The 18,554-nt window shown below is 54.3% G+C and overlaps 1 protein-coding gene across 8 annotated transcripts in view; it reads right to left on the minus strand.

The window, feature by feature from the left end:
* The window catches only part of DLG4 (discs large MAGUK scaffold protein 4), a 28,604-nt gene extending 10,573 nt beyond the window's left edge, over positions 1 to 18,031 (minus strand). For 2 of the 8 annotated variants that reach the window (XR_003309786.1, XM_026456313.1), the window contains exons 1-8: positions 17,416 to 18,031; positions 8,331 to 8,495; positions 4,579 to 4,632; positions 4,388 to 4,447; positions 4,071 to 4,195; positions 3,803 to 3,972; positions 3,564 to 3,700; positions 3,274 to 3,418 (exon numbers count right to left, since the gene is read on the minus strand). Coding sequence is in view for 7 of the 8 variants with exons in the window: in XM_026456313.1 (XP_026312098.1) it covers positions 3,274 to 3,418; positions 3,564 to 3,700; positions 3,803 to 3,972; positions 4,071 to 4,195; positions 4,388 to 4,447; positions 4,579 to 4,632; positions 8,331 to 8,495; positions 17,416 to 17,445 (886 nt within the window). In the remaining variant the exon portion in view is untranslated. The other 6 variants (XM_026456314.1, XM_026456316.2, XM_026456315.1 and 3 more) reach the window with 6 other exon arrangements.
* Positions 18,032 to 18,554: the final 523 nt, after the last annotated feature.

Consider the following 18,554-nt stretch of genomic DNA (forward strand, 5'->3'; position numbering starts at 1 on the left):
CTCAGCTCACTGCAAGCTCCGCCTCCCGGGTTTACGCCATTCTCCTGCCTCAGCCTCCGGAGTAGCTGGGACTACAGGTGCCCGCCACCTCGCCCGGCTAGTTTTTTTTTTTTTTTTTCTTGTATTTTTTTTAGTAGAGACGGGATTTCACCGTGTTAGCCAGGATGGTCTCGATCTCCTGACCTCGTGATCCGCCCGTCTCGGCCTCCCAAAGTGCTGGGATTACAGGCTTGAGCCACCGAGCCCGGCCCAAGTTTCTATTTCTAATAATTTTATAGAATTTTTTTCTATGGCAAAAGGGGTCTTTTTATTCACTACATCTTCTTTTTGCTGGGAAGTTACTAATTCCTGTTATTTATCTTACAAATAGCCACATTCCTTTTTTTTTTTTTTTTTTTTGAGACAGAGTTTTGCTCTTGTTGCCTAGGCTGGAGTGCAATGGCATGATCTCAGCTCACCGCAACCTCCGCCTCCCAGGTTCAAGCAATTCTCCTGCCTCAGCCTCCTGAGTAGCTGGGATTACAGGCATGCGCCACCATGCCTGGCTAATTTTGTATTTTTAGTAGAGACAGGGCTTCTCCATGTTGGTCAGGCTGGTCTCGAACTCCCAACCTCAGGCAATCCACCCATCTCGGCCTCCCAAAGTGCTGGGATTACAGACGTGAGCCACCGCGCCTGGCCTGTTTTGTTGTTTTTTGTTTTTGAGAAGGAGTCTCACTCTGTTGCCCAGGCTAGAGTGCAGTGATGCCATCTCAGCTCACAGCAACTTCCACCTCCCGGGTTCAAGCAATTCTCTGCCTCAGTCTCCCGAGTAGCTGGGATTACAGGCATGCGCACCACACCCAGCAAATTTTTGTTTTTTTTTTTTTTCTTTTCTTTTGGAGATGGAGTCTCACTTTGTCACCCAGGCTAGAGTGCGGTGGCGCGATCTTGGCTCACCACAACCTCTGCCTCCCAGTGTCAGGTGATTCTCCTGTCTCAGCCTCAGGATTAGCTGGTATTACAGGCGCCCGCCACCACACCCAGCTAATTTTTTTTGTAGTTTTAATAGAGACAGGGTTTCTCCATGTTGGCCAGGCTGTTCTCAAACTCCTGACCTCAGGTGATCCAACCACCTCAGCCTCCCAAAGTGCTGGGATTACAGGACTGAGCCACCATGCCCAGCCAACAAATAGCCACATTTTAACTTCCCATATGTATTCAATTAATTCACTTAAATTTTGATCTAGATGCACAGTAGTATAATTTACAAACAAAGATAACTTTTTTTTTTCCCTTCCAAATGTAACTATTCTTCTTGTCTTGTTACACTGCCTGAAATCTCTAAAGTAGTGATTCTCAACTACCATAATTTCGCTGGGGCAATTCTGTCACAACATTTTTTATTGTTATGACTGAGGGGGAGGAGTACCACTGTCATATGATAGACAGAGGCCAGGAATGCTGCTTAATATCCCACAAGGCACAGAACAACCCCCCACAATGGATAGTTATTGGGTCCAAAAATGCCAGGAGTAACACTGAGAAACCCTGCTGTAAAGCAATGAAGGATAACAGCAGTGGGAAGAGGCATCCTTGCCTTCTTCGTAAGTTAACGGAGGCTGGGCACGGTGGCTCAAGCCTGTAATCCCAGCACTTCGGGAGGCCAAGGCTGGTGGGCCATGAGGTCAGGAGATCAAAACCACCCTGGCTAACATGGTGAAACCCCGTCTCTACTAAAAATACAAAAATTTAGCCAGGTGTGGTGCCGGGCACCTGTAGTCTCGGCTACTTGGGAAGCTGTGGCAGGAGAATGGCATGAACCCAGGAGGCGGAGCTTGCAGTGAGCCAAGATTGCGCCACTGCACTCCAGCCTGGGCGACAGAGCAAGATTCTGTCTTTAAAAAAAAAAAAATACATACGTATATATATACACACACAAAATTAGCTGGGGTGGTGGCACATGCCTGTAATCCCAGTTACTCGGGAGGCTGAGGCAGGAGAATCGCTTGAACCTGGGAGACGGAGATTGCAGTGAGCCAAGATTGCACCTGGGCAACAAAAGCGAAACTCCGTCTCAAAAAAAAAAAAAAAAAAAAAATTAGCCAGGCGTGATGGTGGGTGCCTGTAATCCCAGCTACTCGGGAGGCTGGGGCAGTGGAAACACTTGAACCTGGGAGGCAGAGGTTGCTGAGAGCCGAGACTGCACCACTGCACTCCAGCCTGGGCAACAAGAGCAAAACTCCATTTCAAGAACAAAATAAAAATTAAAATTAAATGTAAAAATAAGTTAATGGACACACTGCTAAAATTGTATCATTATAAAATGTTCATTACCGGTTCCTGACAACTAGTCTTCACCATCTTAAGGAAAATTCCTCTGTTCCTAGTTTACTAAAAGCTTTCATCCAAAAGAGATGGTGAATTTCAGCAAATGCCTTTCTCACGTCTATCTGAGATGATCGTATCGTTTTCTCCTCTCGCTCTGTCACCAGTCTGGTGGGCAGTGGCACAATCATTGGCTCACTGTAGCTTCCAACTTCTCGGTTCAAGCGATCCTCCAGCCTCAGCCTCCCAAGTAGCAAGGAGTATAGGCACGTGCTAATTATTTTTATTTTTTGTAGAGACAGGATCTCGCTATGTTGCCTAGGCTGATCTCAAATTCCTAGGTCTCAAATCCCTAGTTGGTCTCAAATCCTCCCACCTTGGCCTCCCAAGTGCTGGGATTACAAGCATGAACCACCACACTTGGCCTCCCTTAACGTTTTAATATATGAATCATATTAAGAGATTTCCTAATATTGAGCCATCTTTAGTTTTCTGAAACAAACCCTATGTTATTCCCTTAACATGCTGCCATGTTTGGCTTGCTACTATATTATTATTAACTCTTTTATCTCTATTCATAAGCAAAACACATCTATACTGTCCTTATTTTACGTTATCCTTGTGACCATTTGAACTTAACTTATAACATGAAATGTGAAATCTTTTTATCTTTTCCTATACCCTGGAAGAGCAGAATAATTATCTATTCCTTGAGCATTTCATAAAATTAGCCATAAAACCAACCAGGTTTTGTGCCTTCCATGGGAGAGATCATTGACGATCTTTTCTAGTTCTTTTATGGTAATTGATTTTCCATCACTTCTCTGACAAGAGCAAGGGTCAGAGGTTGTGGGTATTTCATGGGGAATATCTGAAGAGGGACAGCTACAGGGATGTCATGGGACTGCATGTCATGGGTTAAATGGGATGGGTCATGGGGAGCTTTGGCGTTTGAAGGGCTCTCACAGGTTGTGATGTCTGGGGGAGCATAGCTGTCACTCAGGTAGGCATTGCTGGGCTTGGCCACCTTTAGGTAGACAACATCATACGTGTTCTTCAGGGCTGCCACAGCATCTTCATGCATGACGTCCTCTAGCCCCACACTGTTGACCTGGAGTCAAGGAAAGCAAAGCTCAGACAAAGCCACAAATGGCCCAAGACAGATGCACTGGGATGAAGTGATGAACTTGTGCCTGCCAGGGCTAGTAGGTGAGACCCAGATTTGGGCTAGAAAATGGGCTAGATGGGGTCCTCACCGCCAGGATCTTGTCTCCAATCTGCAACCTCCCATCCTTGTGGGCAGCACCCCCTTCGATGATCTTTGTTACATAGATGCTATTATCTCCTGGGATGTGCTGGTTCCCTACGCCCCCTGCGATGCTGAAGCCAAGACCTGGATGGAGGGGAGGCCAGAGGTGGGTGCCCAGGTGCCCAGGAAGCAGGCTTGGGGGCACAGGACAGTTGGGATGGGGGTGGGAACAAAATGAGTTACTACCTTTAGGCCCCTTGATGAGCTTGATCTCCATGACCTTCTCAGCTGGGGGCTTCCGGCGCATGACATAGAGGCGAACGATGGAGCCTGCCTCTTTGAGGGCCTCCACCGCTGCCGAGTGGGTCACCTCGCGCACGTCGACTTCATTTACAAACAGGATGCTGTCGTTGACCCTGGGAGCAGCAAGGTGGGCCTGAGTCAAGAGCTTCCTGCTGCCCTGGCCCTCCCTCTCCAGGGACCAAGCATCCTAACCCCTGTATCCTCTCCTCACCTGAGGCGGCCATCCTGGGCCGCAGCCCCACCAGGTATGATCTTGGTGATGAAAATGGACGGGTCGTCACCGATGTGTGGGTTGTCAGTGCCACCTGCGATGCTGAAGCCCAGACCTGAGTTACCCTGGGCGAAGGAGGGGAAGAGGGTCAGCTCCCCTCACTGCCCAAGTCTGGCAAGGCAAGTGGGGTGGGAAATGGCTTGGAGCAGCCAGAGCAGGAAGGGATAGGGTGAGGGGCTGGCCACGCAGACCACATGGGCAGAAAGAAAGGTACAGATGAGGGGGCAAGGAGACTGCCAATGGAGGAGCCTGCTCACCCTTTCCAATGTGATTTCCTCGTATTCCATCTCCCCCTCGGTCCCGTTCACCTGCAACTCCAGCACGGGACAGAAACACAAAAGCAGTGAGACAGATATTCCTGCCGCACAACCTGCCCGTCATCTGCTGCCCTCCCTGACTCCCTCCTTCCTTCTGCAATGGCCCCAGCCCCAAAATCTAAACAACTCACATATCCTGGGGCTTCTAGGGTATCTGTGTTGACAATCACAGGGGGAGAATTGGCCTGTTTGGGGAAACAAGAGACAAAAAGCCACCTGAGCCTTGACTCGAGAGGGAGCCCGTAACGGAGGGTCCCATCAGCGTGGCTACCCTTTCACCTCTTAGCCAAGCCCACTCTGCCACGCTGAGAGCTGCTCAAGGGCCCAGTCTCAATCCACATCACACACACACGCACACGCGTGCACATGCGCACGCACACACACACGCACAGATGCACACGCACACGGATCTAACTCTGCCCAGCCCGGGGCCCCCTGCATGTGGAAGGAGGTGTAGGAGAAGCGGGAAGGGAGACAGCCAGACGGAGAGGGGAGCAGCAGATGGCAAAGAGTGGGGAGAGGGGGGTAGGCTTGGGGGAAGGGAGCTTCTCACCGGATGTAACACTACAGGGTGTTACATGCCTTATGTGCTACACATGGACAACCCAGGGATCATGTCCACCGGGTCCTGGTCCCCACTTCCTGCCCCATCCCCCCCAATCCCCCATATCTACCCAGATATTTTCATAACCCTCCCCTAGACTTGTCCCTCACCTTCACACACATTTGTCCTAAACCCTGCACCCCGGGAATCCGGGGTTCCCCCAGCTGCAGACCCCTCCCTTGGTCTCACCAACCAGACGTCCAATCCACCCCTTCCTCTAGGGACCGTGTTGCCTAGCAACGGTATCTAGGACCCGCCAAGACCCGGGGAGACCCACCTCCAGGAGGCCCTGTCGTCAGGACAACAGGGGGGTGGGGCGTGGCCTGGGGCCGACCAAACTCCTGAGCGCAGAAGGTTTCCGCTAGCCCCGCCTCTCCTGCCCTGGGCCCCGCCCAGCGTTAGCCAGGCCGAGAGGAGGCCGGGCTGAAGAGGTTTGTGGGCGCAGCGCATTCTGAATAACCTGCCTTCCTCGCTCCCCTACGCCCCTCACCCTACGCAGTGCAAAGGACGTCAGGAAGGGGGAGTGGTGAAAGACATCCGGGTCCTATCCCGCTCATCTATTCCCTCCCCCAACTGCATTCGGGAAGGGGTTAAAGTGGGGCGTGCCCAGGTCCCTGACGTCAATCGCCTGGTCTCTAGACTCCCAGGCGGGGCCAGCTTTAGGCCGGTCCTAGGGGCTTCCCCAATTGCCAGGGCAACCGAAGCCACGTCTCTATGGCAATGGGGGGAGGCCGCCAAGAGCCTCCTTCCGGGGTCCCCAACCTACTTCCTCCTTAAAGAAACATGTATTTGCAGTAGCCCAAGCGCAAGGAATCCCTAGTCTCCTTCCCGCTCTCCCGGTCCAAAGGGGTCCCTCCCCTCTCCTACTGCTATTTCCCAAGCCTACAAACTACCAACCATTTTCAAGCTGTATCATAGATTTCACACCCATCAATCGATTAACACCACCCTCCAACCCTTCACATCTCAGCAAATGCTGTTGTCCAACCAACAGGCACTGACTGCCAAAATCTCATCCACGTGTTCATCCTCCATCCCATAGCCTATCCTCAATCCCCATCCCATCCCTATCCTGGAACCTCCTTCCCAGCACACCCACCTTCATCCACTACGACATTCATTTGCTTCCCATCCCTATCTCTGCCCGCATCCCACACGCTCCATCTCCATCCCTGTCTCGCTCTTCAACATCCATCTTCCAACCCTAGCCTCCAGCCTCCAGTCTCCATCCGCTGCCCTGGCCCTATTGCACCCTCCAGCCCCATCCCTTACCAATGTCGTGGCCTCATCCTCCATCCCAATTTCTTTTTTTCTTTCTTTCCCGAGACAAGGTCTCGCTGCGTCACCCAGGCTGGAGCGCAGTGGTGTGATCATAGCTCACTGCTGCCTTGAACTCCTGGGCTCAAGCAGTCCTCCCACCTCAGCCTCCTGTGTAGCTACAGGCACATGCCACCCCACCCAGCTACTCCATCTCAATTTCTGCTTCCCCAGAGTGTATCATCATTCTCCCTTACCCTGCCTTCATACCCTCAAGATTATTCTCAAGTGACAATCTTACACTTCTTAATCAACTCCCCCTCTCTTCTGAAAATTGGGGCTTCTCTTGTTCCCCAGGTGAGGCCTTGTCCTGAGACCTCCACCCCATGCTTATGGCCTCCAACACTCTCTCCCTCCACCCTCTCCTGCTCCTAAGCTTTGATCCACAGCAGCTTTGTACTAACTACCACCCCTCAGGCTCCCTACCTCCTCTTCCCCCTGCTCAGGGATTTAATGGCCCTGCCTTACAAAAAGCATCTCTAGTCTTCTTTCCCTCACTCCTAGCATCCACAGAATTCACACAAACACTCTGTACCATCCCTGTCTCCAGGGCCTTCCTTTCCTTGCTCTGTCAGCTCCATTCACCGCCCTGATTTCACAGTCTTATCCCTATCCGGCCCCTGACCCAGGACCTCTTACCTTCCTGTTCCCTAACTCCTGTCTTGCCAGTTCTCACTCCAGAACCTGCTTGCCCGCTCCCTAGGCTCAGAGACCTCCTCCCCATCCATCTTCTTGGTGAAATGTCAGCAACTTCCCCCTTCCCAGAGCATCCCACAACATCCTAGAATCCCCACCCTGACCCCATGGTGTCCCCACAATCTCACAGCTTGCCTGGTGCTCTCCAGTCCTCCCCATCCTGTGTCCCCAGAAAAGGAGACGGAGGGAGGGGAAGATGGAAAGTGGACTGGAGGATGGAAGTTCCCAGAAACACAGGCCTCCCGGGGCCGGAGAGAGGAGGACGCCGTGAGCAGAGAGGAGAAAGGGAAACAGGTGGTGGGGGATGATGGAGGGGGCAGAGGGGGACAGAAAGAAGATATGCAGAAGGGAGAACCCAAGAGGATGACAGAGGGGAGGAGGAAAAGAGAGAAGGTGAAGATGAATAGGCAAGAGGGAACATGGGAAAGGGGACTTGGCTGATGGAGGGAGAGGACTGATGAGGGAAAGGACTGATCAGGCCGCAGCGGCCTGAGCTGGGGATCAGGGAGAGGGAGAGGAGAATGCGTGGGAGGAAGAGAGAGACAGCATCAAGAGCCAGCCAGTCAGCCAGCAGGGAGGAAAGGCTGCAGAGCGGGGACAGAGCTTAGGAGTGGAGCAAAGGCTGGGGCAGGGGACGAGGCAGCAAGGCCCCACCGTGTGAAGTCTCAGGCCAGACAGATGGAAAGGGCTGGAGACTCAGGGACAGGGCGAACCAGGCCCAGAGGCAGAGGTAGGGGGAGGAGGCCGGGAAGGGACAAGAGCAAATGAGGGCAGCAGGCGCTTGGAACAGAGCTCTGGACACAGAAAATGGAAACAGAGGTTGGGGGTGTGAAGGAATGAGGAGGTCCCAGGCGTGGGGGGCTTCCTGGGGGATGCACACACCTCAACAGACACGCATACAGCGCACGCACACACATGCATACAGCGCACGCACAGGCACGCACGCGTGCACACACGCGCCGGCACACACACACACAGCACACGCACACAGGCACAGGCACGTGTGCACACACACATTCTTGCTTTAGGCTCGACATCCACTCCCATTGGCCTGGCCTGTTTCTCCTCTGTGGGACAAGGTGTTTCCAGCCCCCCAAACGCCCCCTCCCCCAGGCCCCAGGAGCCCACGTCCCAAACCCCCACCCCCAGTTCCAGCATCCCCCCCACCCCCCCACGGCTCTCTCTCACCCTACCGGCCCTTGGGGATTGCTGCAGCTCCGAGGCTCCGAGGGCCGCACTGGGGAGGGGGCCACCAGGGTCTCCTACCTTGAAGGGGGAGAGGTGGGCGTGGCCCACGACCCCGTGGCCAGCCTCGAGGTGGGACAAGTTCCTCTCCGCCACGTGCACCAGCTCGGGGGCGTTTACCTGGTTGGGGAGGTGGGCCGGGCTGTGCTCCAGAGGGGGCGTGTCTTCATCTTGGTAGCGGTATTTCTGGGGATGGGAACGGAGGTGTCACTGGGGCCAGCCTAGTGCCTCAGGCTCCAGGCTGGCCGCCCTGGCCGCCTCCTCTTCCCCCAGCCAGTGCAGTGCGGAAGGCCTTGGGGCCTGACCAGCTCCTCCCCCTCCCTCTCCTCTAGCCCATTGGCTCCCCTCTCTCCACTCTCCAGACAGCCCCCTCTCCCGCCAGGGCCTCAGCACCTCTCATCAATTCCAGGTCCCAGTCAATCCCAGGTCCTAATCCCATCCCCCAACTCCTACTCCTCACATCCTGGGACACTGGCCTTCTGGTGGGCATAGCCCCTCTGGCATCTGTGTCTTCACCCCTTTCCCTGCCACCTTCATCTTCGGGTCCCTCCAGCTTCTCAGAGCTCTAGCTCCTGACACTCATACCTCCATTCTCTGCATCCATTCCCCAACTTTCTTGCTTCTCTCACCATCTCAGACTCACTCTTGTTCTAGCCTCCCCTCCCCTACCCCTCTGGCTGCTCCTACTCCGCATGGCATCCTCCCCGCACCGCACCTCCATGGCCTCAGTCTCCCCATTGCAGCCTCTACCCTACAGGTGATTGGCTGTCCTTTACCTTGCACTCCTTAGGCAAAGACTGAAGTCAGCCCCTTCCACCAGAAGGTACTTGGCATCAGCCCCCGAGATAGGACAAGGCTAAGCCTGTCCAGTTTACTGCCCTTGCTGGTTTCCAAGCAGTCAACAGAGGGGCCCTGGGAGTCTGGCGCTACCCCTACAACAGCCCACAGCCCAGCCAGCTAATCCGGATATGCTAGAAGGGCATGGGCTGGGGGAGGAAGGAGAAGAAGAGAGACAGCAGGGCTCAGGACAGGGGCAAGAATGGGTGCCAGCCTCCCTGGCTGGGGAGGAGGGTAGCATGCTGAGCCTCAGAGTGAATTCCTGGTCTCCCTCTGGTCTTTTGGGGTGAAAGGTCCAACATGGCCCCTGACTCCCTGCCCAGTTAATCAGCTGCCATCCCAAGGGCCTCCTGTGCTAGCTTAATAGGGACAACAGTAAAATGAGATTAACTGGGGGCCAGAGAAGGAGGAAAAGGGCACATGGAGACAGCAGAAGAAGACAGCAATTCTGCCTGGGCCATTCCATGTCCGCCTCTGCCCTCTCCTGCTCCTCTCCTCTGGAACAGGCCTCTACAGAGACAGACCCTCCAAGCTTCAGGTTCAGGAAGGGGAAGGTATCATATGCAGGGCTCCCTCAAGGACTGAAGAAGACAGAATGCACCGCTAAGCACACATGGGTAAAAAGAGAAGGCACGGTAATCCCAGCACTTTGGGAGGCTGAGGCGGGCAGACTGCTTGAGTCCAGGAGTTGGAGACCACCCTGGGCAACACGGTGAAACCCCGTCTACAAAAAAATACAGAAATGAGCCAGGCATGGTGATGCACACCTGTAGTACCAACTCAGGAACCTGAGGTGGGAGGATTGCTTGAGCCCAAGAGGTGGAGGCTGCAGTGAGCCATGATCACACCACTGCACTCCAGCCTGGGCGACAGAGTAAGACCCTGTCTCAAAAAGACAGAGAGGCCAGGAGCAGAGGCTGATGCCTGTAATCCCAACACTTTGGGATGCCGAGGTGGGTAGATCACCTGAGGTCAGAGACCGGCCTGGCCAACATGGTGAAACCCCATCTCTACTAAAAATACAAAAATTAGCTGGGCGTGGTGGCGCATGGCTGTAATCCCAGCTACATGGAAGGCTGAGGCAGGAGAATCGCTTGAACCTGGGAAGCGGAGGTTGCAATGAGCCGAGATCATGCCACTGCACTCCAGCCTGGCGACAGAGAGAGACTCCATCTCCAAAACAAAAGAGAGAGAGAGAGAGAGAGAGAGCAGAATTTCCCTCCCAAAAGTTTCTGAGAGGCTGAGAGTGCCCCAATACTTAGAGGGCAGCAGCTGCGAGATCAAACAGGAGGAAGCTTATCAAGGTCAATGGCCAATCCTAGAGTATGATTCTGAAAATGTTAAGGATGACGAATCAAGGCTGAGAATATAACACAACTCTGGCTGTAGAGTAAGGGTACAATAAAAGAATGGGAGAAGGGAAGTGGTCCTGTCAGTACGAAAACTCTCAAACCCAGAAGACAGAGACAACGCGAATCAAGAAGCATCCTGATATATTTAAAGAGTCTTAAAGAAGGAAAACAGGGGCTTAGCAAGATTGAGCCTATTCTCTGGGCCACAGACTTGGAGAGGGAATCCTGAACTCCAGATTTCAATCCGATGGGCACAAAAAGTAGAGAAGGAAAACAGAACACACAAAATAGCCCTGCTCCAAGGTTGAGCTGTCTTGAAGGAAGGAGTTCTATGAATCGACAGAGACTGTTCATTCCACATCCTGAGAAGGTGGTCCTCTAGCTGGGCAGTGCACAAGCTGAGGGGCAAGCCCCAGAATTGAAGAGACCTGGGGGGGGAAGGGGTGGAAGCCACTCTCTGCTACCCACTCTTTCTTCACAAGGCCTCCGGTTCCCTGCAAGGTAAATTAGGACCAAAGCTCCAAGTTTTGGAGTCTGGGGGAGGGTTTGAGTCCAGTGCCCCTCCATCTTCACTCCACCTCAGAGAGAAAATTCCTGAATCTGAGAAGGAAATATCAGCGTGCACCCAAAGAAAATGGAAACATGAGGAGGGCCATTTCATCTTTTATTCTAGGGAGGAAATGAAGGTAAACTTATAGCTCAGCGAACCCCCAGTATCTCTCCCTGCCCCACCCCCATGGAGGGAGGGTGGTGTCTGGCACTGAGGAAAAGGCTCCTCAGGATTGGGAGGCAACATGGGGCAAATGGGGAACAAGAAATGAGTACCAGGGTTTCCAGAATGTGGCTGGAAGAGGTTAGGGACTAGGTTCAGTCTCTGGAAATTTTCGACGTACATGTGGGGGGTGGGGAAACGTCTGGAGGGGTCGGGGGGGGGGAGAGTAACTCTGAAACTGCATACTGGGGGCTGGGGAGGTGGCGGATCAGCACCTCTCAGTCCTGGATTACAGGGCAATTAAAGTAGGACGGGAAAGGAGGACCCCCCCCTTTATCCTACTGAGACTCAGGGCCCTAACCCACGACAACTCAGATGCTACTGGGACATGTCTGCACCCCCAATATATTAGGGTTTAAGACAAGTAAAAGGCCTGGGGAATGGGGGTCACGGACGGAGTCGCTGTTGTTCCTTCCCCTTTGGCCCCCTCCTCACCGGAGCCCCAGTTGCACAGAATGACCTGGAACCGAGGCTTGCACCCCCAAAACATAGGGGTGTGAGTCAAAGTGAATGAGAAGAGGGGCGACCCACAGCGCCTGTCCGCAAGAAGTTGCAACCCAGAGACCCCGCACCAAGCAGAAGGAAGAGCGACAGCGCTTGAAGCTTGCACCCTGATATTTGCGGGGGTCCGGGAAGAGGGGAGCGGGGCCGGAGCCCATATCGCGGCACGTACCACGCAGAGACACATGGAGGCGAATCTGTTCCGAGCCGACATGGAGAAGGGGAGGGAGACTGAGGGAAGGGGGTGGGTGGGATATCAAGGGTCCCGGGGTTGGGGGAGGGGGAGGGGCAGAGGGGCGGGGGCTGCGGCGGCCGCGGCGACAGGAGGCTGCGGCCGGAGGGGGGGGGGAACGGCGCCTGCGCAGTAAGGGAGAGCGTCACGTTGGGAGAGAGAGGGGTGAGGGGAGACCCTCTTAGCCACCAACTCCCCTGGTTCATGCTGTTTCTCTGTGGACTTCACTTTCCACTGTACTTCTATTCCGACCCCTCTACAAATAGAGACAGACTTAAATTTGCCAGTTTCTCTCTCTAGTTCTCAGGGACTCCTTATTCCATCCCATCTAATGCCCCAACCCCAACATCGCGAGACCCCTAACCATTCCAAAACCTCACTGGACATCTCGTCATTACTGGACTCGCAGAGTCCAGGGAAGCAAACAGCACTTCTCTCACAAGAAACCCCAAGGAATCTACACTGCTTCTCCCACCAAACCCCCCAATCTCAGATTCCAAGGCATCTCCTATTCTAACCAGCATAGTTCTCCCTGCAGTCCAGCCCCACCTGATAGGCAGCCCATGATTCTTCAAAACTTTAAAGAACCCACAGATCCTTGTTGTGCCCCCAAATTAGTATATGCTAAATCATCCCTTTCCATATCACATCTATCCCCCAATCCACTAACAGGGACCTTGCAGTTAGTGCAAATATTACTCTTGCTCTAATATAAATATCCAAATAACAAGTCCTCCAATTTGTTTGGGATCCCCTGTCCAAACCCCCGAATCTAGTAAGATACTCATGACTTCCTAATGTGCCAGTCTCCAATTCCACACCAGAACCCAATTTCAGGAAATATTTAATCTACTTTAAAGCAGACCCTCCAAATTCAATTGCAATCTCGTCATTTTTTTCCAAAACCCTTATAAAAAGAAATTTAGGCGGGAGGATCGCTGGAGGCCAGGTGCTCAACACCAGCTTGGGCAACACAGTGAGATCCCATCTCTTAAAAAAAAAAAAGAAATTTGGCCGGGCGCGGTGGCTCATGCCTGCAATCCCAGCACTTTGGGAGGCCAAGGCAGGTTGATCACGAGGTCAGGAGTTCAAGACAAGCCTGGCCAACATGGTGAAACCCCATCTCTACTAAAACTACAAAAATTAGCCGGGTGCGGTGGCAGGTGCACGTAATCCCAGCTACTCGGCAGGCCGAGGCAGGAGAATCGCTTGAACCTGGGCAGCAGAGATTGCAGTGAGCCGAGATCGCGCCACTGCACTCTAGCCTGGGCGACAGAGTGAGACTCGGTCTCAAAAATAAATTAATTAATTAATTAAAAGTATTTTCCTTTTCTTTCTTTCTTTTTTTTTTTTTTTTTTTTTTTTGTCTTTCTTTCTTTTCTTGAGACAGATTCTTGCTCTGTCGCTCAGCCTGGAGTGCAATAGTGTGATCTCGGCTTACAGCAACATCTGGCTCCCGGGTTCGAGTGATTCTCCTACCTCAACCTCCCGGGTAGCTGGGATTACAGGCGCACGCCACCACACCCGACTAATGTTTTGTATTTTTAGTAGAGACGGGGTTTCGCCATGTTGGCCAGGCTGGTCTGGAACTCCTGACCTCACATGATCCGCACGCCTCGGGCTCCCAAAGTGCTGGGATTACAGGTGTGAGCCACCGCACCCGTCCCCTTCTCTCCTTTTCTTTACCCCTGAGGTTCATAGATTACACCCTTTTCTGGCTACCCAGAACATCTCCACGATTCTGAATTCCAACTTTGTCGGAAGATTGCTCCAAAATATATCTTCTCCACACTCAGGCCTCAAAAAACACACACCAAAAAACACACACCAAAGATATGGCCGGCAATTTGCAATTACCCACAAGTCGGCCAGAACACTCCCATGTTCTCTCCTTCAGTTCTCTTCAGAGATTTCCATTTTCTCCCAAACAACTTAACCTGAAAGCCTCTCTTCCAATTGAACGCCCAGTTCTCCCATTGAAGGCCCACCTTTCCAGCTCTTAAAACCCAGTGAGGGGTCTCCTCAAATCGGCTGACTTCTATAAAATGCTCACACATGGTAGAAATGACGACTTCCCTAGAATCTCACCCAAGCGAGATTGACCCCGTTGATCGGCATCTGTTACATGCGCCCCCAAGATGATCCCCAATGTCCTAGTTTCATATCTGGTGGGAAGGCTTGGATCACCAGAGGATCCAAGGAGTCAGTGCAGAAGGGGCTGGACTCAAAATTCCTTATAGAATAGAAAACTTACAGGCCCTGCTTATCCACCAGTGGGCGCCATGGCCCATAAAGACCCTTCCCCATCCCCCATTTCCCTTTTCCCTCCATTTTCCGTTTCTCTGTTGCCTGGCAACGCAGCAATCAAGGACTTTGCTGTCGCCTAGCAACCGTCTCCTGGGAACACAGAGCTGAGGTAGGAGGGGTGCTCTGATGAAATCTGAACAGACCTCCATCTTAGGAAAATTGAGACGTCAGACTTCCCAACCCCCGGATTCTCCTTTCCAAAGACCCCCCGCGCCCTGAAATTACTTGGACAATAGCTCCTTAAACCCTGTCTCCTTTACGCACGGGGGACCACGCCACGCCCATCCCGGGTCAGCCCCGCCCTCATTTCGATCAGGTAACCCAGCCCCAAGGTTCCTCCCCTTTCCAAGGGTTACTGCCTCCCTCGATAGAGTAAGCCAGACTCCGCCCACCTGCCCGGGAGGCCACGCCTCGGTCCACTTCCCGCCCATTCGGCCCCCCTGCCTCGCCCACACTGTCCCTCCGCCACGCCCCTGCCGGCCAATGAATGAGGCCGTCGGCCACACTGCCCCGCCCCCGGCATCTCAGCTTTGCCCAATAAGGACCACCCGGAGGGTTTAACCGCTTCGCTCCTGGGGCTCTGGCAAATAGCCTCAGTCTTTCCCCCACTGTATCCCCACCCCCACTTGTTCTGCTCCGCCCTCCGCCACCCTCGCCCGGCCCTCCAGTCCGCCACGCAGCTTCAGTCGTCGCCGGTTACCATGGCAACGGCGGCAGCAGCGCGGGGAAAGGGGGAGGGACGGGGGCGGAGTGGGAGAAAGAGATGCTCAGAGACGAGAGATGCTGGCAGAGATAAAGGCACCAAGAAAGGCAAAGTGATCGCTGTAGAGTGGAGTTTGCATACAACACAGGGCCTAGCACGTAGTAGGCTTTCAATAAATGTTCCTTAAATTACTGCGGCAGGAGTCTAAATATAGGCAATGAAAGATGGAAGACTCAGGCAGAGCTGGAGAGCTCCACGACCGCAAAGCCTGAGCACTCCCTACCCTATCCAGCATTTGGGGAAGCAGGAGCCATGTGCCCCCTGCAGGCTCCTCTTGGGCTATCCTCCGCTGGCTGCCCTGGATAGAGATGAACCACAACTCCCAACATCGCCATGGGCAGCAACCCTCTAACATTGAGGGATCTTGTGCCTCGGGGCCTTATGGGAGTTGGAGTCTCCGTCATCCCGAAGCTGACAAGTTTTCCAGCCAACGAATGTGGCAAGCCTGGGTCTCCACGCCTCTGTAAACCCCAAATGCATGATCTGCTCTGTAAGCCTCCTTCCTTCAGGGATGCTCAACCCTGGGCACCATGGAAGAAGTAGGAGTCTGGAGTGGGTAAGGAATAAGGCCACCCACCCACCCAGAATAGCTGCCAGTGCAGGCAAGCCCCTCACCCTCGCTCCCATTTGTGTGTTCACGTGTTGGAAGCAGAGCCCACACATTCCAGCGGGCTTTCTATTTACACCTGGATACAGGGGACCACAGCCACGGAGCCTAAGGCCAACTGGCAGGCCTAAGGGCAGGAGACAGCAGGAGCAGAGGAAACCAGGCCAGAGAAACTGAGGCATAAAAATCCACCAAAACTACAGGGATGTGGGGAAGAGGCAGCCTGGGAGAAAGCCCGAAGCCCACAGAATGAGGGACAAGCAAGTCGCCCTGGTGGAGAGAGTGTGGGGGCTCCAAATCTAAAGGTCCTCAGCCCCCAATCTCTTCCAACCATCCTCACACGTGCACAATGCATGTGTACACACATGTGTGAGTTTGTGGCAGGGAACATGTGTGTCCTCAGCTCCCTCCCATGAAAAGCTGCAGTTCCCACTAAATATAACCCCCTCCCCAGCCTGTGACTCACCCGGACCCCGCCTCCCCCGGCCCCCACTTCCTGTCCCACCCCCCAGCCCCCAGCTGCCTGCCACCCGCCCAAGCCTCCCTCCACACACCAGGCATCCAGCTCTCCAGTCCCAGAGTCTCCAAGCAGAGCCTAGGTATCCGCATCCCACCAGGAGCTCGCCTGTGCTCCATCCAAGATCTCCTGCCTTTGCCAGGCTCCAACCAGAGGGACACCCTTGCACAGATCCCCACCGCTGCCAGCCCTGCCCTCCTCCTACACCTTTTCACCCCGGTAACCTCAGCAACCTCGGTCATAAGTCCTCAGGGACCCTTAAATCCTGGTGTCCTCCCCCACCTTGAGCCCAAGCGTCAGGGGTATCTGGAACAGTCCCCCCATCTGCTCTTCTCCCTCTTTCTTGACCAGGGCTAGATACAGTGTGGGAGGAGATGGGGACACTGGGCACCTGCCTTTGGGCCACCCCCAAATTGTGCACCACCTACCCGGTCCCCCTCCTCAAATCCCCTCTCTCCCTAAGCCTCTCATCCTCCTCCTCAGAGGCTGGCAAGCTCGGCTGCTGCAATCTTCTGCCTCCTGTGGGAATGCCCCCACATCCTTGCCTCACCTGGTCCATTCCCTCAGGTAATCCCATGCCAGGGCCCCAGCCCTCTGACAACTTCTAACTACCTCCATTCTATATGACTGAACCCTAAATTAACAGTTCCCTCAAATTGAGAGAGCATCCCTAAATGCAGCCACCACGAGATGCTTGTTCCAGAGTCTGAAGGCCCACCCCTTCCCTGCCAGCTAACACCCCAGACCAGTCAGGCACTCACAACCAATAACCTTTACCCCATGCCAGGAGCCCCCCAAAACTGGACAAGGCCCTTGGAAGCCAGCTTTTCCCTGGGGAGGAAAGAGGAACCCCCCCCCCCCCAGCATAGCCCACCTTCCCACATACACCAGCAGGACTTCCTTGTGAGCCAGGCTTCTCCTTAAATAAGTCTCCCTCAAACAGCGCTGGTGAACCCCGAAACCTGCCAGGCCCCCCAAACCATGGAGTATCCTAAATTTTCCATTTCCCTACAGGTACAAAGGGATCACTCCAGGGGGCACCTGTGGCCAAATCCAGCATTTTCTCAGATGTGAACCCCAAAACTAAATTAAGACCCCCAAATACATCTTACTTCTGATGCTGCCACTCCAGGGACGCCAGTCCCAGATAAGGCCTACTAACCCCTCCCCACAAACTCATGCCCTCCCCCCAGTTTATAGCCCCCCCATCATGCTTACCTTGGTTGTCACTATACAGAGACAGTCCATGTTGGGGGGCCTGGCCGCGGCGGCGGGTAAGGGGCTCTGACTTCATCGGAGTTTCGTTCCTCCCCTCCGTGGGTTCTCACCCCTCCCCCCTCCGCACCCCACTTTTGCAGGGGGGGCCAGGATGGGGGGAGGGGTGAGAGGGGAAGGAGGGGGTTGGAGAAGGGAAGGGGAGGGGAGCGTGGGAGGGGAGGGAAGGGGGCCCTAAAAGGGGCTCCCCAGTGGAGGGGAGGGGGCTTGGGGAGCACACCCCGATTCTCAGGAGGGGCGGGGGCACCGGGGGCTGGCAGCCCCGGAGTTCGGGGGCTGGGGCATGAGCTGGGGTGGGGGAGGGGAACTGGATTTCGGGGAGCCCCGGGGTAGGGGGGGGTCTTGCCAAACGGCCAGGGGCTAGGGGCCGTGGCGGGGGAGTGGGGTGGGGGGGTTGGAAACGGCAGCGGCCGAGGGAGCCGTGGAGCCGAAGAGGGAAGGGGAGAGAGGAGGAGAGAGGAAGCAGGGGGAGGGAGGGAGGGAGCTAGGAGCCAGAATGGGGGGGTGCCTTGGCAGAGTTAACTCCTTCCGTGCTGGCAGGAACCCGGATAATGGGAAAGGAGATAGAAGCAGAAGCACAGAGGCCCTGAGGCAAACATGGAGACCTGGCCAGCCACCAGCGATGACAGCAAAGACGATTGAGGCTGGATTTCATTTCTTAGAGAAGGAAGCACCTATAGTTGGGCTGGGAGCACCCATGGTTATTTGAATACTGGAGGTTGGCCACGGCAGGCAGTAGGGGGTCAGGTATGAGGGAGGGGCTACAGGAGGCAATCCCTGGGGGCCTAGTTCTCCCTCAGGTTTCTCAGGGGAAAACCTAAAAAGCCTTAGACTCTTTAGTGCCTGAAATTGAGGCAGCCAAAGAAAAGGAGGAAGAAAGGGAGAGGGGGTACAGGACCACAGAGAGTGCATTCGCGGTGCCCCAAGTCCCTGGGCCACCGACTCAGTCTTTTGTCAGCAGGGCCCCCAAGTTTCCATGTAATATTAGCAATATTTGCCTCACCCCTCCAGCCCTGCCTGCCCCTCAGGAAGTAAGGCGCTTGCCCCCACCTCCTTACCTGACTCTCTGAGAGGGAAGCCTC

Source organism: Piliocolobus tephrosceles, chromosome 16 (assembly GCF_002776525.5).
Source record: "Piliocolobus tephrosceles isolate RC106 chromosome 16, ASM277652v3, whole genome shotgun sequence".
NCBI classification, from domain to species: Eukaryota; Metazoa; Chordata; class Mammalia; order Primates; family Cercopithecidae; genus Piliocolobus; species Piliocolobus tephrosceles.